General features: G+C 39.3%; 1 protein-coding gene across 1 annotated transcript in view; it reads right to left on the minus strand.

The window, feature by feature from the left end:
* Positions 1-1,878: 1,878 nt before the first annotated feature.
* Positions 1,879-18,028, minus strand: part of LOC142396806 (general transcription factor IIF subunit 2-like) — a 43,337-nt gene continuing 27,187 nt past the window's right edge. Inside the window, exons 5-8 of the mRNA XM_075479913.1 lie at positions 7,688-7,769; positions 6,284-6,380; positions 4,636-4,779; positions 1,879-3,168 (exon numbers count right to left, since the gene is read on the minus strand). Of these exons, the coding sequence (XP_075336028.1) occupies positions 3,025-3,168; positions 4,636-4,779; positions 6,284-6,380; positions 7,688-7,769 (467 nt within the window). The 3' untranslated portion in view covers positions 1,879-3,024. The remainder of the gene's footprint in view (positions 3,169-4,635; positions 4,780-6,283; positions 6,381-7,687; positions 7,770-18,028) is intronic.

An 18,028-nucleotide genomic window follows, 5' to 3' on the forward strand; every position in this document is an offset into this window, starting at 1 on the left:
TATCCCCAGGTTTATCGTTACACATGATTCCATCCTCAATGCAAAGACTTCTGGTTGAATAAGAGAATAAAATCAAATACCACCGCTTTGCTTGTGTGTTTCTGAGAAGTTTTCCAGTTCTGCCGTGTATTACAGCAACAGATGGGAAGCTTGTGGGCAGAAATCAATAGTTACATTCAGGGTGTGGTTGAATTATCAAAACAAAATTAGCTTTAGATATCTCCCTAAGCACTTTACCTTGAGCTGAATGGGAAATTGTGTGGTTATGTGGTGGGAGAAGACACCGCTGTAATGTAAACCCAAATACACTCCTGATGCTAAGCTGTGAAAATAAACTGATCAAGGAATATTCTTGAGCTCAGTGTGCCATCTTGATGAAAGTTGTGTTCGGTCCCAGGTTTAGTTTTCAGCCAATCAGACGCTCTTGCTTCACACCCATACGGACGAGTTGAATAGAAAAATCTGCTAAATTAAGCATGTGTAGGTTAGTGAATCTGTCGATCACATGACTAATCTACAGTGTCAATTTTCTTTAACAAGATTCAAGTTTCAAGATTTAAAATATCTTGCTTCCTTTAAGAAGATATGCAGGCAGTCTCTCAAATCTAAGAAAGCTTTGCATGCAAATGGAAAACCCATTAAATTTATGCAAGTGTCTTACGACACCCTGGCCTAAAGAGCCTTAACCCTTTAGGGTGTGCAGTGAGAGTTTTCATTAATAAAAATTCAACTTGTAGACTTTTAAACTATGGCAGTTAATAAGTTAAAGTTGCTGTAACTACAAATATTGCATCTGGAGGAGTAAAATAAACTGTGGCCAAGACCTGAGCGGGTCATTTTTGAGTTGGGTAGATTTAGAGCTAACAGAACTAAGTAATTCAGCTTCTGGTTTTCTGTCTCGGAGTTGTCGCCTTGCAGGCTTCCCATCGAGGATATCCAAGAATTTAATGGCTGAGATCTAAGTCTGAGTGTTGAGCTTTGATGGTTCTACTATAACTTAATATGGAACAACATGAATCATGAGGTCTCTGATAAGTTAACCTAAGCTGGGGGGGGGGGTGTTAGAGTTGTAATTATTCATTTTAAACATATCTCATTGGGTTTGTTTATACATATGACTTGCATTTTATGACTAGTTCATTCAGAAAACCAAACAATTCCACCAGATTTGGCTACTTTCTCTGGTCATTGAGCACAATGACCAATTGACACAATTTTCTTGAAAGTCCTCAAGTCCGCAACTTTCAACCAAACTGCGTTCCACCACCACGTAGCGCCATCAAAGGGGACTTTGCATTCATAGCTTTTCAGAGGAACTGCACTGGTCAGGTGGCCGCAATCTGCTGATAGCAGCACAGACATACCTCTGTGTGGCTGTAAACGAGGCCTAAAGCCATTTGAGTCCAGCTGAATGTTGACAACTCCTGAAAAAAGGGAAAAAATAACCACTTTTGGAGGATCGTTTATTTTGTACAAATAAATAACAGCAACAATTAAAAGCTGAACATTATGGCTTTGTTAAACATACTACAAAAGATTAGAAATATAATTAAATTGCTGTAATTCTTTGCATTTTTTTGTTTATTTGCTTCCAGATGAAGTAGAAGAAGAAAAAAAGAATGAAATCACTCAGCCATGATGAAAAAAATGCTCTTTCCATTTCCTAAAATACCTGCACAAGTCTAAACATGCAAACAAGCCGGCAGTTAAAAGAGAGTCCCTTTCAGAGATTATCTAGATGTTGCACGTGGCGAATTGGCAGGAACCATGGCCCTAACGAGACAGCTGTCAGTGGAAACAATGGAAATTATTATAAAACTCCTTTAAGAAAGTAGTTCAGCTTTGAGTGTTGCAAAAGACCAATGTGGAGCAAGGACAGGCGGTAAAAGGGGAAACGTGCAGGTCGACCAAAAAAGACGTCAAAGCGTCAGGACAGAAAACTCAGAGCAGTGCTAGTATTAGAAAATGCATGACAAAAGGAAAAACAAATGGGCAGAGACAGGAGTTGATGTTTGTTGCCAAACTGTGAGAAACTAGCTAAACGAAATGTAAATTTTTCAGACAGAGACGCTAAATGTAACACACCTGAACAGAAGAAAACAAGCTTGCAGTGGGCTCAAGAGAAGCACGTCGCCCGTGCTGAGCCGAAAGAAAGTGATGTTCATCCAGGGAAAGAAATATGAAAAGCAAACAATTCAGATTGCTTTACATTACTCATCTCCCAATGAATTAAAGCCATCATAAAAGACAGCAAGGCTGAAAGTACTAATAATGTTTTGGTTCCAACATTTTTGTCCTTTAACTTGATCAGGGAAAAAAAGTTACAGCAATTGAATTTCTTTTCAGCATCTTTTACAAAACCAAGACATTCAGTTGTCAAGTGAAAAAGTTTTGATTCCAATCTGTGATGTTTTCATTTTTATTTTCCTGGAATCATGTAAACGTGCTTACTTTTTTTTCTTCACATTTTAAAGTTAATCATAAGGCTAAATGATAAACCAAGTTGAACTTACCTCTTGATCTCACCCTAATTTTTTGCCATTTAACAACTCGACACCTGCACCTCTTTAATCGACGTTTTCCTCTGACATATAGCTGCTGCTGAAATTCAACACCCGATAAGGATGGCCACGAAACAGCCATCGGCCAATCGCAGCATTCGTTTAGCAGCTGTGAAATCAGGAGTTCAGACTAGCTTTTCACAGCAATTTATGATTCAAACACGGGAGTGGGTTAATAAGACTTTAAGAGGGACAGACTATGGTCACATAACAGTTTTCCAAACGGCTTTAATCGAACAACTTTGACTTTACAATCATTAAACTGCCTGCGTACCCACACAAGGAACAGAGAAACAGATAACGAGCTTATTCTTTTTTCATCTACTCATCAACTTAAATCCATTGTGGTAAAGAATATACATATGGTTTCACCCAGTGACAATGTCAACTCAAAGAACTTCACAAATAGTTACATAACTCAAAGTCTGCAGTCCTGCCACACATATGAACACCGTGGCTGCAGCTAAGGGCTCTTCCTCTCCTCTTCTTCTTCTTCTTCTTCAGCAGATTGATAGTGTCGATACTCTGGCTTCAGTTCCCAGGTGCTTTTATGTGCTCCCTTACGGTTGCATGTTCCAATTTCTCTCACTATTTCTTTAAGGTAGGTCTATAAAGAACAGGAGAAATCGCTTGAAATTAGGACAAATTAGACTTTATGGATGGGTTTCTCGTAAATAAAGATTACAGGATGTGCACACATGTCATAGATTTGAGGAACATGTGAACTGACGATATGAGAAGTTCACATTACGCATTGATTTGTTTTGGACACCATATTGTATTCATAATTCACCTGAATCCTAACTTCAGTGTCGTTTCTTTACGCTCAAACTGTACAATCAGCCTCTATAATCATGTCTCAGTCCATTTCTAATCCTCCTAACCAAATGTTAAACATATCTATCAACTAACTGCAAGGTTAAAAAAAAGAAGAAACAAACTAATCTTAATCTTAAAGTCTTGATGAGTTACAGTATCAAAAAAACATCTTTATTATGCTCGACTTAAAGAACCACGGCTTTGATATGTGGCATCATTCTTAACTTTTGGCTTTGATTTTTTGGCATTATAATAGAATCTTGACTTCGATGTTTGACATCGTTCTAAAATCTTGGCTTAGATCTTTGGATTATTGTGTTTCTGCCAATCCAAATTTCTTCAATTTAACCAAAACACCTGTCTCGGTCAGCAGCGTTTCACCCAGAAACCAAACTGACTGAAGAGGGGCAAAGGTGAATTTTGATGGAACCAAGAAAGCTACTCAAATCCTTTTTCTTTCTTTGTTTTCCCCCTTATGCTTATTTTCATCCATTCCACCAACAGTGTGAAAAACATTTGCTTTAACGCACTGAATGGTTTACGGTAAGTGCCAACTCTGTGATTTAAAACCTCCAGATGGATGCAGAATTAAATTTCTTTTTGCTTTCAGAATGGAGCCTGAGATCTTTACCAGTTGTACCAGTTTAAACTCAGCCTGCTGTTAATAGAGACAATTGTTCACAGTGACCACAAGGTGTCTCTGTTGAGCTGGTAAAGCAGTGGCCACCCTACTTGGTGAATAACAGTGGTGCGCTTCAAGACTTCTCATAATGGGCATTTCGGTTACTTTAGTTCAGTTAATTTGAGTGCTAGCCAAGTGCTTTGGGAGAGAAACAATGGTGTGGAGCGTATCGGGGCGTTTGACTCCTACTCAGCCGATGGTTATGCAATCAGATGCAATCAGAGAGAGGAGGACCTCGAGGTCTCATCAGCACCTACACAGTGCTGTTCACTGTGAGCGGGTATGAATCCACTGCACAGGATCGATTTGTCCTGTGTGTTTATGTGTGTGTGTGTGTGTTTATGTGTGCGTGTGAATGTTTGTGTGTGTGTGAGTCAGTTGGTCCATTTCAGCTATGAAAGATAGTGTGAATAGGCATGGATGTCATGCTTTAAGTGATTATTTTTTTAAATTTAACAAAGCAAAGTGGATAGTGGACAGGTGCATTAGTCTTTCCTGTTACATTGATACATGTGCGTGTGTGTGCTGTGTGCTTTTACCCGTATTTCTCCATGTGCAATGCATACTGCTCACCACAGGCTGTTTGGTGATGTCCACCAGGTCCTTGAAGCTATAATACTGGTGCTTCTCAAAGGCAGAAAACAGCATGTCCAACACGACTTGCCGTTCAGCTCTCACCATCTTCCCCTCGGACTTCTTCTTCTTCTCATACTCCACCTTAAGATCAGACTCAGTATTACCATTGATTATAGTGACAACAGATGCAATACCGTGAGTTTAAATGTAAAAGATGGGTCCAGACTCATCAACTCGGGTGTTTTGCAAAGCCTACAAGTGGCTTGCTCTGGTCTGCGTCAGTGGGTCCCGCTGGTAAATTTTCCTTTTCACACAGAGCCAAATTAATGCAGACTAAAGTGCACCACTAAAAGCCACCGTCAGGGGCATCAGGAATCACACGAGGACATTTCAACTAATAGGTCATTCATTAATCTGCTGCACAAATGAATGAAACTGAAGATGAAAACAAGCCAAAGCTCTATCCAAACTGGACTTGAGCATTAAGGACTTGGGATTTTTCTTTATAAACTCAACCAGGAGTTCCCACTACATGTTTTTTTTCCACTTGATTTCTTTATTTTAAAGTGGAACTCCATATGACGGAGAGAAACTAAATATTAGAGCCAAGGGGAACTGGTCATAAAATTACTGCTTTAAAACTATTTAGGACACAGTCAATAATTGTCCTCTACCCTGTACTTGAGCTTTATTAGTTATATTATATATATATTTTTTTTTTATGGGCGTCTGAGCAGATTTGAGGACATTTGTGGTTCAATCCGACATAAACTGTTTTGTCACATTTTGTAAATTCTCACAACTTCTTCTAACAAATGTTATTACAGAAGAGAAACAGTATGTGGATGAAGGTAAATGAGAAGTTTAACATGGCCTAAATATGCTCATTTGTTGCAACAAGTAAGCTATTCAATTAAGTTTGGTGTCTTCCATTTAAACTTAGAAAACAGATCGAAGAATGTCTGTGTTGCAACATTTAAACGTGGACATTTTTTCAGTGATGCTCCTCATGGGGCAAAACAGTTGAATTTTTCTACTGAAAACTCATAAATTCCACTTTCTGAGTTCAAATGGAGTGCAGTGAAAGCAACCAGTAAAAGCTTCTGTGTTACAACATTGGGATAGTTAGCGGTTATATTAAATATTGTATTTGCTCAAAGCGTACAATTACTTTAATGAGGTCAGAGTTGTTTATGATGACAAAATAGGGATTTTCTGTTGTCCCTTAAGTAATTCATACAATGTCACTTCAAACCTAAATATTCCTTAACAAAATAGATGAACAAAAGTGCTTTTGTAAATGGTTATTTTGTGGCTTAAATAAGCCTTTTGTCAAAGGTTGTGTTACACATTAAAACAACCTTCCATCTTTAAAGAACCCCTTCCAGAATACAAAACATATTAGAAATGACTCTTTTTCATACAATCGGTGGTTCAGACTGACAGATACACATTTACAGACAAAATCTAGTATATCAGCCGTGAAACAACCCCCCATTACCTACAACCAAGTGCTACAACCAGTTATTACACTCTGCATCTTATAAGTTTATCCCCACATCAATCGAACGGCACCGTGTTTCTGAATCATGCTCGTGATGGGCACACACTCATCCAAATACAGCCTCGCTGGTATATTTCTCACATTGAAATCGTGGTTGGCCACAGGTTTAAAGACGTTCGTGATGGCTTTATCCAGCTGCTGCGACAGACGCTGAGGCTTGGCGAACTCCATCTGCAGCCTGACACACATACACACACACGCACCAAAAGAGAGAGACAAAGAGTGAAAGTTTCCTTTGTGTCTCTGTGACTAACCAGACACTAACCAGATCCAGAGCTGACAGATGTGCCTGTTGGCAGGGACGCAACAATCAGTAGCCTGCGGTTAAACGAACCAAATATATAATGGTAGCTTCTCTGCTCACAGATCCTTTTCCCTCTGTTTTTAATTGTCATTATTTAAATTTTTTTTTAAATTTTCATTGATTTTGACATGGCCGACTTGCTTAGAGTGATGATCGACTATGGCTTGAGGTGTTAAACACAAGGCACTGCAGCTTCCTGACGTCCTGCCCAAGATTAGCATATCATTAACATATTCTCTGACTAAATAACATTTATTCGATATTAACTCCCCATTCATATGAAAAAAAAAATGTGACAAAGTCCTTCATACAATCATGATGAATATGCGGTAAAAATTCCCATCAAAACCCTTATTGAATCGTGTTCCCACACACTCAGATGGCACCATGACAACCTGATGTCCTTCATATCCTGCAGCCTGCAGTGATGGAGGGACATTTGTCAGCTGCCATCCAAATGAGTGGTAAAAGTGGATCCAAAAGAGTTCTTTTTCTTTGCTCAGTTTTTTTTTTTATTAAGCAGGGTTATATAAATCGAAGTTCAGAATGAAGTCTGCGGCCTACATCACTGTCACGGGCAAAGTTGGCTGAGAGTCAGAAGGACACTCTTTCACACTTCCATCCATCTAACTGTTTTCTTTATAGAACAAAACGCTCCTTACTGACTTGATGGCTGACACACTCGTACAAACTGTGTGCTGTGTGTGTTTGCCTTGGGTTGTATCGTAGCACTGCATCTGCCACACTGATGCTGTTGCTATAGCAATGCCATCCACCAACTCTGGCTGGAATAACATAGTGCAATGAAAAGGAGACAGAGGCCGGTTAAAAAGGCAGAGGGCATAATGTACACAAATGAACAGAGCCGAGGCGCTCCTCAACAGCATCTCTGCTCTTGAACAGATTTTGTGTTGTTTAGGGACGGAAGAAGCAACTAATGCAATTTAACTGCTCTGACAGCCTTAAGCATTGAATACATGATTACATTTGTTTTAGTTTTGGATCATCAGGCCAAGGGACATTATCTATTTTCTTCTTTGCGTGGTGGAGTTTTGACTCCTTAGTCCATGCACTGATTCCCGCTGCAGAATCCTGTTTTTAAACACAGTGTTGCCTGGAAATGTCAAAAGTCACAGCCATTAACAGCTCATAAAAAGATAACAGCTCCACAGTTCACTCACCTTTTAACCTTCATGTAGCTGTCAGAGACGACTGGCCTGCATTCAGCTCTGTGCACCACCATCCCCTCCAGACTGATTCTTTCTACAACAGACAGAGAATCGCCTGCTTAATCAGCATTCAGACAAACACACACACGGTCAGAGAGACAAAGATGGACCGAAAAGCAGTTTTTGTTTCCATGTTTTGTTTCATGTAAAGCTAGCACAACATGCATATTTGCAACAGCACACATTTGATTAGCTTTTTTTCAATTTTAATTGTGCAAAAACAAAAACTACGTTTTATATTGTTTTTCTCCAGTGATATTCCAGAGAATTTCTTCCATTTTAATACATCTTAGGTTATAGGGTTTATTGTGGAGCTGAAAGCAGGGTGGGGGTTATAAAATACCACCATGAGATCCCAATGAGTGGTGAGGAAGGCTACACAGAATATTAATCTGAGATGTCTCCTGTTATTTTCTGATAATAGGAAGCCTAACAGTGAAAAACTGAACACCGTCTGATGGTGTAATAGACACATCACGTGGGAGTTACAATAATAACCATTAATGATTTGTAAATGCGGTTCACGTTCACAGTCATGATGACTGGGAAAGTGTTTGACCAAAAATAGATTCTTTTCATACTTTTCAAAGTGTTTTGTTTAAGATAAATTGAGAACTAGACTCTGGACAGACATGAATAATGTTGTATTGCATAAGCTTCAAAACAAAGCAACGGCAATCAAAGGCAGTTATGTTTTCTTCTTTTTTTTGAGGCCAGCCAGTCTGACTTCATGCTCAGCAACTCATACTTTTACTAGAATACCAAATTTACTGTGAAAAGTTGTCAACTTTGGCTACCCCACAATTCTCAAATGAAATGGAAAATCATCAGTGTTGACACGCGTTTATCTGCAGTGCAAAATGTTTTTTGTTTTTATTTTTCAATAAAAATTCCTACTGCATGTTTTCACTTTTAAAATGTGACAAGTTAGAGAGAGGAACCACACTTAAAATTCAGCCAAGGATAGTTTTAAGAATTGTTATAAGAAGTAATGCACAATGACTGTGAAATTCCAGGCCGATGCTGGTATTAAAGGTAAAAATGAAAATTTGTTCAATTATTGCCAACTACAGCATCTTTTATTTAATTTTTTTTGTGCCCAGTAAAATTGAAAAGTAATAATTCTTGCAAATAAAAAAGCGGATCAACAAGCGTAACATTGGTCACACATCCTTAGTTATAACAATGGAATTATCAACACTAAATTTTGATGGACAGCAATGAAAGGGAAAAAAAAAAAAAAAGAGTAAAAACAAAAGAACAGTGTATGTTGACCAAAATTTCAAAATGAAGGAAACTAACAAGTTAGCTCTCACTCCAACAGAGCCCAGCAGAGATGACGGAAAAGTGACAGAAGGAAAGGTCTCCCCGCAGATCGGTGACCATTTTCCAAACTGTCAGAGCTGAGCTGTTGAGGAAGAGCCAGGCTTTCGCTCCAAATGAAGTTACACTCACTGAAAAACCCATAATCAGACACATACACGAGAGCACTCAGTTGTTCTTCTGTACCTGTACTGTACTGCTACTATTTCAAGTGCACTGTGCTGGATACAATTAAGCAGACTACACCTATTCTACACATCTGTGACATCAACTTCAATTCTTGTCATGTTGCCACGGGATATAATCCTCTAAAAGTCCTCAACCACCCAAATTTTTTTTTTAAAAAGCCTGAATTTGACCATAACTCTTAGAAAACCTTCAATATGAGCTCATTTTGATACACCCTTTTTTTTTTTTTTTTTAGAAAAGTAAGGATGGGGGACTTAGAATGCTGTGGTAGAGCATCTCACTATCTAACACTGTGCACATCATGGGAGGGGTTCATCCTTCTGTAAAAGAACGCATGGACAATTAGTTTAAGACTTCATACGCAAGTTAGGGAGTCCGTCATTTACATGATATCACTACAAGATTGAGATCATTGGGAGAAATTAGTTTGCAAGGGACAAGGCTATAAACTTATACCTAGCAGATGTTTTCTTCTGTACAAGACCCAGAGACACTTGGTCTAAGTGGAAACCTGTGCTTTGTTTAAACTAATCAAAGTTTCATATCCTTTTCAGTAATTAGCTAATTAAATCTGCATCCTCCAGGCTTCAGGGCACAGTTGAAAAGCCAGCATCCGTGATGTTATGGGGAGCATTAGTGCACATGGCATGGATGATTTGCACATCTGGGAATCCATTTTTAAAATCGGAGAAGATGTAGAGTTTGAAGCAACATCAAGACATCTTTTGTCGGGAAACTGGCTTGTTTAAGCAAGATGAAAGCACAGTTTGCACATATTGGAATAGCATGGCTGGTAAAAGAAAAGGTGCATAACTGGCTTGCCTGTAGTCAATAAAAGCCACCAACTAAAACAATATTAAAAACATTGCAACAAACGGATACTGAAACATTAAATACTGAGAAGATGAAATATTACATCTTGCAAAACGAGATACGCATCCTTTAAAAATGTACCACTGATTCTCCTCAGTTTCCAAAAACTTGTATTTACTTATTTATATTACAGAAAATGTGATTAATTTGTCCACAAAAAAAAAAGTGTTGCTGGCATGAAATCAAATGAGCAGAAAAAATATGACCTCAGTTTCAACACTTGATTGGTTTGTGTACTTCAATATAAAAGACTATTCTGGGGTTTATATAATTCTGTTTGTTTTAAGTGGAGTTGTGTGAAGGACTTTGACTGCTCAGCATCTTTCCTGCAGCAAACAGCAGTCAGAGACAGCGGCACATACACTGGCTCTGCGTAACACGGGCCATGTTACAACCCAATTTGCACAGTCTGCACTGAGCGTGTTGCAACACAGAGAAAAGGGAGTGACATAGTAAACTGTCTGGGAGTGTCTGGAAGTCCAAAATATAGTTTTCTCTCAAACCACAATGATATGTTTTAGATTGCAAAAAAATGCGCTTTTCTTGTTGCCGTGTTCTGAGTAGCTTTCAGCTAAGGCCCCCCCATCACAATTCCTCTCCTCTTCTCCAAACTGAAAGTGCTCTGACCACTGTTTACGATGGGATAAGACACAGACTACTCATTAGTACGTGGAACATAAAAAAAAGGATAAAAATACAAGCCGCTGCATGTGCCTTCACACATGTATGGAGATGCTATTCTCCTGAAAGTAGCAACAAGTGTTCTGCTCATGGCATAAAACCTTGATGTTATTTTTTTATGTGACGAGCAGATCAAATGCAGCAGCTGTTTATCCCACACTCAGAGAGTGTTATTTTTGGAAATTCTTCCATTTTAGAAATAATATGATATTACCTATTTACGATTTACAGTATAAAGAAACTGGTACAGTAAAATTATGGTTCATCCAACTTTCAACAAACCATCATGAACTCAGAGCCTGACATTAATTGCCATTTCTAAATCACCTTGAAAAATAAATATTATTCAAGCTGTGTGAGGTACTCAAGCCAGTTTTGCAAAGGTTCAACCCACCAGCTTTTTCCTAAACCATTTGGTACCTCTTCTGCTCCTCTCGAATCATTACTGTCATCATTTTCATTTTTCTCTTTTTGAATCGACTGTTCAGGAAACGGTGGAGTCCAGTTGGTGAGCGTTGGCGTTTTATTGGCAACAGCTAAGTGTATTGTGGTAGGATTTGGCATGGACCTTTTATCTGAATGTACGAAAGGTTTGAAAAGCCCCAATGCTGCACGGTTCTCGTGAAACAAAGCCAGCGGAAAGAATGATAAAGATTCTCAAAGGGCAGACAGAGACGAGGCACCGATAATAATTAGACCGACACACACAAATGACAGCTCAGAGGATAGACCGGCAGTCAAATGTATTTCAACAGTCTCAATAAATCGTTTTACAGTTACAATTCTTCAGGTTTAGAGTCCTGACAAATCAGCCAGTGTCTCCTCTGTGGATACGTTCCAACTGTCTCATCGCCCTCGCTCGTATCTTCTCCTTTTGTCTTAGCCCCTCCCTCTTAAAAATGTGTGGGTGCATTGGAAAGAAAAGATCCCCTGAAAAGACACTTCTCCCCCTCAGGCATCATCTGAAGCAACGTCAGCTTCTGATGACGGAGGCACAGCAGAATCACCTGTCAGTGTGCATCCGCTGCTCTGTGGCATCTTTTGTTGCCTTGATGATGTGGTGTATTGTCCACATAATAACAAGGCTGCATATCAGCACTGCTAAGGCAGTTGTTGCTTTACAGATGTCCTCCCTCATGTCAAAATAGTGTAAAAAATATATGTCTTCATGTTGGCCCTTCAAAGCGTGTGCACGTGCACTGCTGAACACTTTTCACACCATGTAGAAAAATCAAAGTTAAGACTCTCGATGCATGTGAGCTGTGTGTACTGCGAACACAAAACTATTGTGTAATCAGTAACAACTTTTCCATATTAAAATTGTTATTTTAATATTGCTATTTCCATATGCAGCATACGACACTGGCAGACAAGAGAAATATGTTTATTGTTATCTTATTTGTGCACAGCTGGTGTTGTACTGCAGAGCTGCATTAAGTCCACAGCAGGTCAGTCAATCCTGTTATAGGAAAGGTAAGCACTTCATGGGATTCTAACGGATTATCTTGCTCATGTTCTCTTTGGGAATTCCCCACCAAGTGATATTCAAAAATAGTGGACCAGATTTAATCCCAGGTTTTGTGAGGATAAAAAGCAGGCTCATACTGCAGGAGCAATTCTGTAATCACAACTCACAGATACAGCGGTGTGTCATGTGTGAGTGGGCTCCCTGTTCTGTTTGAAACAGCCTTCACATTACATGCTTTTGGAAGTGTATAATGACACAAATGAGATTTCTGAGGACCTCAAAAACGAGTCAAAAAGGTTGCAAAACCATCTGTAAAAAGTTTGGACCAATCCACAGTCACAGCCCACCCCAGGAGTGGTCAACCAACAAAGAGCACTCCAAGAAAAGGAGAGAAAAATTCCTGACCTTAATCCAAAAGAAATGGGGAAGAACCAGAAGTGAGCAGTTCCTATGAAGACACCTACATCATTCCAATGTGAATATGTACAGAAAGGCAATGTAAATACAGGGTGCTTGCTCTTTTTCCAAATTAAAATTCCAGACTTTTTCCAGACTTTTTTAAAACTGATACTTTTTTCCCCCAAGACCTTAACTTTATGTACTTGTAACTTGTGTGCCTACTGCCTACTTCATTGGTTGAGATTGTACCAACTGTGTTTATTAGAAAAGTTCATTTTTATAGGCTAGTATTCAATGAACAAATGCATTATTCATAGTAAATTATGCTTTTACTGATGAAAACGTTTCAAAACATGAAAATCACAAGTACATGAATTTCACATCGAACAAGTGCCACAAAAACTATCTATAAAAAAAATGAATGGATGGATGAATGTGTGTAGAATTCACTCACATCTCATCCCATTAGGCTAATACAGTACGTGAGCAGTTAGTAAAATTATAGTTTTATAGCCCACCTTCCTATTTCTCATTTCACAATGCCTTTGAGCATACTGTAAAATTCTACCATACATTTATTTTCCATACTTTATTAAGACTTTCACACAACATTCAAGACTTTTCAAGGTCTGGAAAACAGTGCTTCAAAATTCCATACTTATTAAGACTTTCAAGACTTGCGCAAGCACCCTGAAATATATTGATACAGACACAGACTGCAATGAAAATGTCACCCAGAGCAAAGCTGTTGGCCATTTAACATTGATATTTTTCCACCATTGAGGTACCCCAAGGCTCATTATTATGACCAGTGCCATGAAACCATTTAAAAAACAACAAAGCCAAATTCAATTGAAGTAGAGAATGGGCAAAAGAGAAAAACATTAAAGTTTTGTCCTGGTCAAAATAACAATTGTTAAGACTACAAAATACAACACTGGCCTACGTGGAGATGTGTGTGAGCCCTACGACACAAAGAATTACTACTTGAATAAGTGTTTGCATACCTTATTTATTCAGCGTTAGCCAATGCGGTGTTAAAACAGCTTAAACAGCCCTAAGTCACCATAGCAACCACCACATCACCACCTGACATCGTGCGTCACACAACATTCCATCAACTGCCCGCTAGAGTCCCTTAAGGCAACAAACAGTTTGCAGTCCGTGTCAGTCAGTCAGTGTCACAGATCTCACTAATGTTCATCTTTTGGCTTTTCCACAAATGGGTGCAATTATGTGCAATTACTGTATTGGCTTGTGAGTGCCAGAACACAGAATCTAAAAATACACCCACACAAGACACATGTGTGCCCAGATGCACCGAACATCCTTCCCATATATCCCTGTTGTGTGGAGCAACGGAAGTCATGTGGGGTCAAGACAAAGAAGTGTTTCTCCACTGTCATTCTTCATCGTTTCCAATTTCCAAGGCTCACTCTCAATGTAGCAGAGAAAAGCCTTTCTGAACGGGAAAAAAAACAAAACAATACAGAGAGAAAATTGACCACTGCTAAGTGTAGCTCAAGGCGTCTGTGTGTGGGAGGAACACTTGAGACAAACAGACTCCAGCAAACTGGCTTCAATAGAAAACTCGCACATACTATATCAGTGTTGTGGTCAACACCTTCAGCAGACATTCAATATCCTAATTCTCCTACGCATTTATCATTCACGACTTTGTAAGGCTCCATTACCCCCTCACAGATGCAGCAATTCAGTTGTTGCACAGCCACGTCAGTGAGATCATCCCTGTAAGATATCACATACTAAATGAGCCTCAGAGTACACTACTCGAATGAATTGACTCATTCTTCACTACTTGTTTCTCTTGTGCTTTCTCTACTATTTTCATTATTTAGTTTGAGAGTGTTTGTGTGATCTGTGGATTCTGTGAAAGATACCGTGCAAGTGAGGATGTCGTTTTCTTCATTTCTGTTTTATGTTGTGTGTAAAGAGGAGAGAAAGATTGGAGAGTTGAACGCAGTTTGCCACGCCACCTGCTGCCACCGTCACAATTACTGTGGAGGAACAGTTCATTCATGTGTCTCTGACTTGCGTGCCCTCAGTATGTCCACTGGTGGAGAAAAATACCTACAGGCTGTCCGTCTGTAGACATTTCAAGAATCTTCAACAAGAGAGGATGGGCATTATAACATTACTGTGCAAAAGGAGCAAGGGAAATAGTAAATACATTTGAGAATGAACCCAACATTGTGTATTTAAACATAAAAGGAGGAAGATTGGTAACATTAGCTGTGATCTATTCCACTTCCCCTCCCTATCCCCTGCTCAGGAAATGTGGGCTAAGGGAACTTCCATGAAAATACATACAATCATTTTAGAATGGCGCTGCTCATGGCAGCCTGTTGCAGTAAGCGTAACTCTGAATATAGCACAGTCACATGAACAGTTGAGTTTAGCTACAGTTACAGTGTATCTATGCCATTTAACTAGAGACCATCGCTCTTATATTGAACTTTTTAAAGCACAAGTAATGCCTGGAAGGACCCAATATTCATACAAGTTTAAAGGAAAACATCTAGGTCATCCTGCCAGGCAGAAGCAAACTTGAGAGCAAAGAGGCGGAAGTTTAACTAATTTCTTCCCTCGATTGCCAGGAGGAATGTGAGATCACTGACAAATAAAATGAATGAGCTTTGAGTGCTGACAAGGACACAGCAAGAATATCATTATTGCAGTATTATGTATGTAAGGGCTAATTGAGATTACAGGCAGACAGGTAAGAGAGGAAGGACTGCTCGTTAACAAAAGATGGTGTAATCGTGGATATCTTACTTAGAGGAAGCATCTCTGCACCTTAGAAGATCAACTGTGAGTTTCCCTCCATGTTGTCTACTGCTACAAACACAGCGCCCCAAAGTATTCTTGGTGATCTCTAGACATTTCAACCATACTTCACTCTCTGTTATGCTTCAGCTTACCAACAGTTCCTCAACTGATTTGTATGTATTCAACATGCATTTATTTATTTATTCATTCTATCTATCGTATTTCTTTACCTAGTTATTTTTTTCAATAATGTACAGTGCAAAAAAAGTCATTTCCTTTCAGGGAAAAACAAAGTATCATTCAATCCAATTTCATATGCAAGTGATTTAGAAAGCTCTCTTTCTTTTTTGATTAGAATTCAAGGGAATTACAGTGACTCACGAGTAATCTTGCTATAAAACTTAATTTGAAGTGATGAAGAGTTGTTCACTTCCTCGAACTCCCATCACTGGCAATGAATCACTTTATTTTCTTCTACCTCCCAGACAACATAAAAATGAATTATAAATATACATATAATATATTAATTATTTCTAGTCAAGCAAATGAAACTCAGCTGTACTTATTTCTGAAGCAAGAACACACTACTTTTCTCATAGGACTGCAGGCGTACTAATGTTTCCTAGAAATGGTTCTGTGAGGCAGACCCTTCAGCCATCAGGCTCCTCTCCTGTAGAACCAGAATGACCCGAGCCATTCACAGGGATGCTTCAGCAGGGCAATGCTGCTGCGGCACCTGCCCTCTACTTCCATCTCTCTCAACCTCCATGTATTTGTGTATTATTTTTCCACGTTTTCAATTTTACGTGTGGATGTTTTATGTAGTTTGTGCCCCCCCTCCCCCCGGCATGTCTGACTCCAGAGCTGCATGATAATGACCTGCGGTCACTGTTCCACCCAGCCGTGTTGTTTGTTGGTGTTTTCTTCCTCTCTTTGTTGGCTTTCTCTTTACAAAGTGCCCTGAGATGGCTGTCCCGATGTGAAATGGATTCACGCTCCACAAGCAAATGTATTTCACTTGCAAACATTTGAGCGCAGAGCAGCTCATAATTTATTTTTCCATTATAGTTTATGTGGTTAATAGAGACACTAAAGTAAGTCCTTGACAGTACAGATTACCAGGGCAAGCTCTACAGCTGTCCCATGTGTTCCAAACAATTCTTTTTACCAACTAAACATCTGTGCTTTATTCTGTAGCGTTATTCAAGAAGCGCACAGGAACAACAACATCACTCGTGTTCGACTTTAAAGTGAGTTTGACATTTTGGGTAAAAATCTATGTAGGAAGGAGCAAAGACTGCTAATTATGGATGTGGTTGAAACAGTAATTGGCAGATCCTAATCAGGGCTTGGAGGCGCATACTGTTGCAGGACTCTGTGTTCGTCTCTGGTTTATACTGGTTCTGAATACTAATTCAGGATCAATCACATGTCTTGCCAGCAGATAAGAATCAAGTGCCTAAAAGTGTGTGGTTTGAATCCTTTACATGTACTTCACACTTGGTTTTGCCTGTAATCTCTTTTCTCCCACATTGTTGCGTAACACACACACTTGCTCTCTGCCTGCCCGTCATGTCAAACACAGAACTACAGAGGCATGAATTCAACAAAACAAACGACAAACAACAGCAAGTCAACAGCAGGCATGTGATAACAATCCACATAAAGAACAGGACTGGGAACTGCTCAGTTATTTGCACTATGAATAATATTTGAGATGTGACACTGGAAATATCACTCAAGCTGTACTTCAGCTAATAACACTGAGTTGTCGACAAGGTTTTTGGCCTTAACCGAAGCCCTGCAGCTTAAAGGTTAAATACGCTGTAAGTTGCATAATTAGCAGACAAAGCTGATCCTTAGAAGCAGATGAGTTTGCTCCTTCATTTCTTTATAGGCAAATGCATACGTGTGTGATTAAAATGCTGCATTAGTGACACCTGCAGGGCAGTCATGGGAGGAGAAGGCTGTGTGTGAGGTGTAGGGGATAGTGGACAACGGGCTCCTACTGTGCTCCTGAGGCTGGGGGGGGGTTATCAAGTAAAGCTGAATAACTGAACTGCAATCTAAAATCTCACAGTAGATGGAATGTTTCTGTTAGGCCTACAAGACAGGACTGTGTCAAAGCATAGATGTGGGGAATGACAAGAATGTTTTTGCAGCATTCTGCAAATACCTACTTGATAAGTAGCCTGCAGCATTTTGAAAGGGAACACATTTGGATCCGTTAACAGATTTCTAAATGTAGCTGCCAAGCCAAACTGGGTACAAAGGGCTGAAGGGGGTTGGTCAGACTGTTAACCAACAAGCCAGTGATCACTTTGAGTGAGAACCAGTGTTGTTTCTAGAGATGAAAGAGCCTTAGAGAAAGTTGACTATCAGCATCACTTCAGCAACTAGCCTCTTGGTATAAAGTGTCCAGGCAGATGACAGAATGTAGGTTTAAGACTCTTGGACACAGACTAAATTTTTTTTAAGGCTTTGTCTGTCTTTTAATTTAACATTTGTTTAGAGCTTCCTTGTTTTTAGTAACCACTTTTGTGCAGTTTCTGCAACAGATTTAATTCATT

This window comes from Odontesthes bonariensis, chromosome 12 (genome assembly GCF_027942865.1).
Source record: "Odontesthes bonariensis isolate fOdoBon6 chromosome 12, fOdoBon6.hap1, whole genome shotgun sequence".
In the NCBI taxonomy this organism is placed as follows: domain Eukaryota; kingdom Metazoa; phylum Chordata; class Actinopteri; order Atheriniformes; family Atherinopsidae; genus Odontesthes; species Odontesthes bonariensis.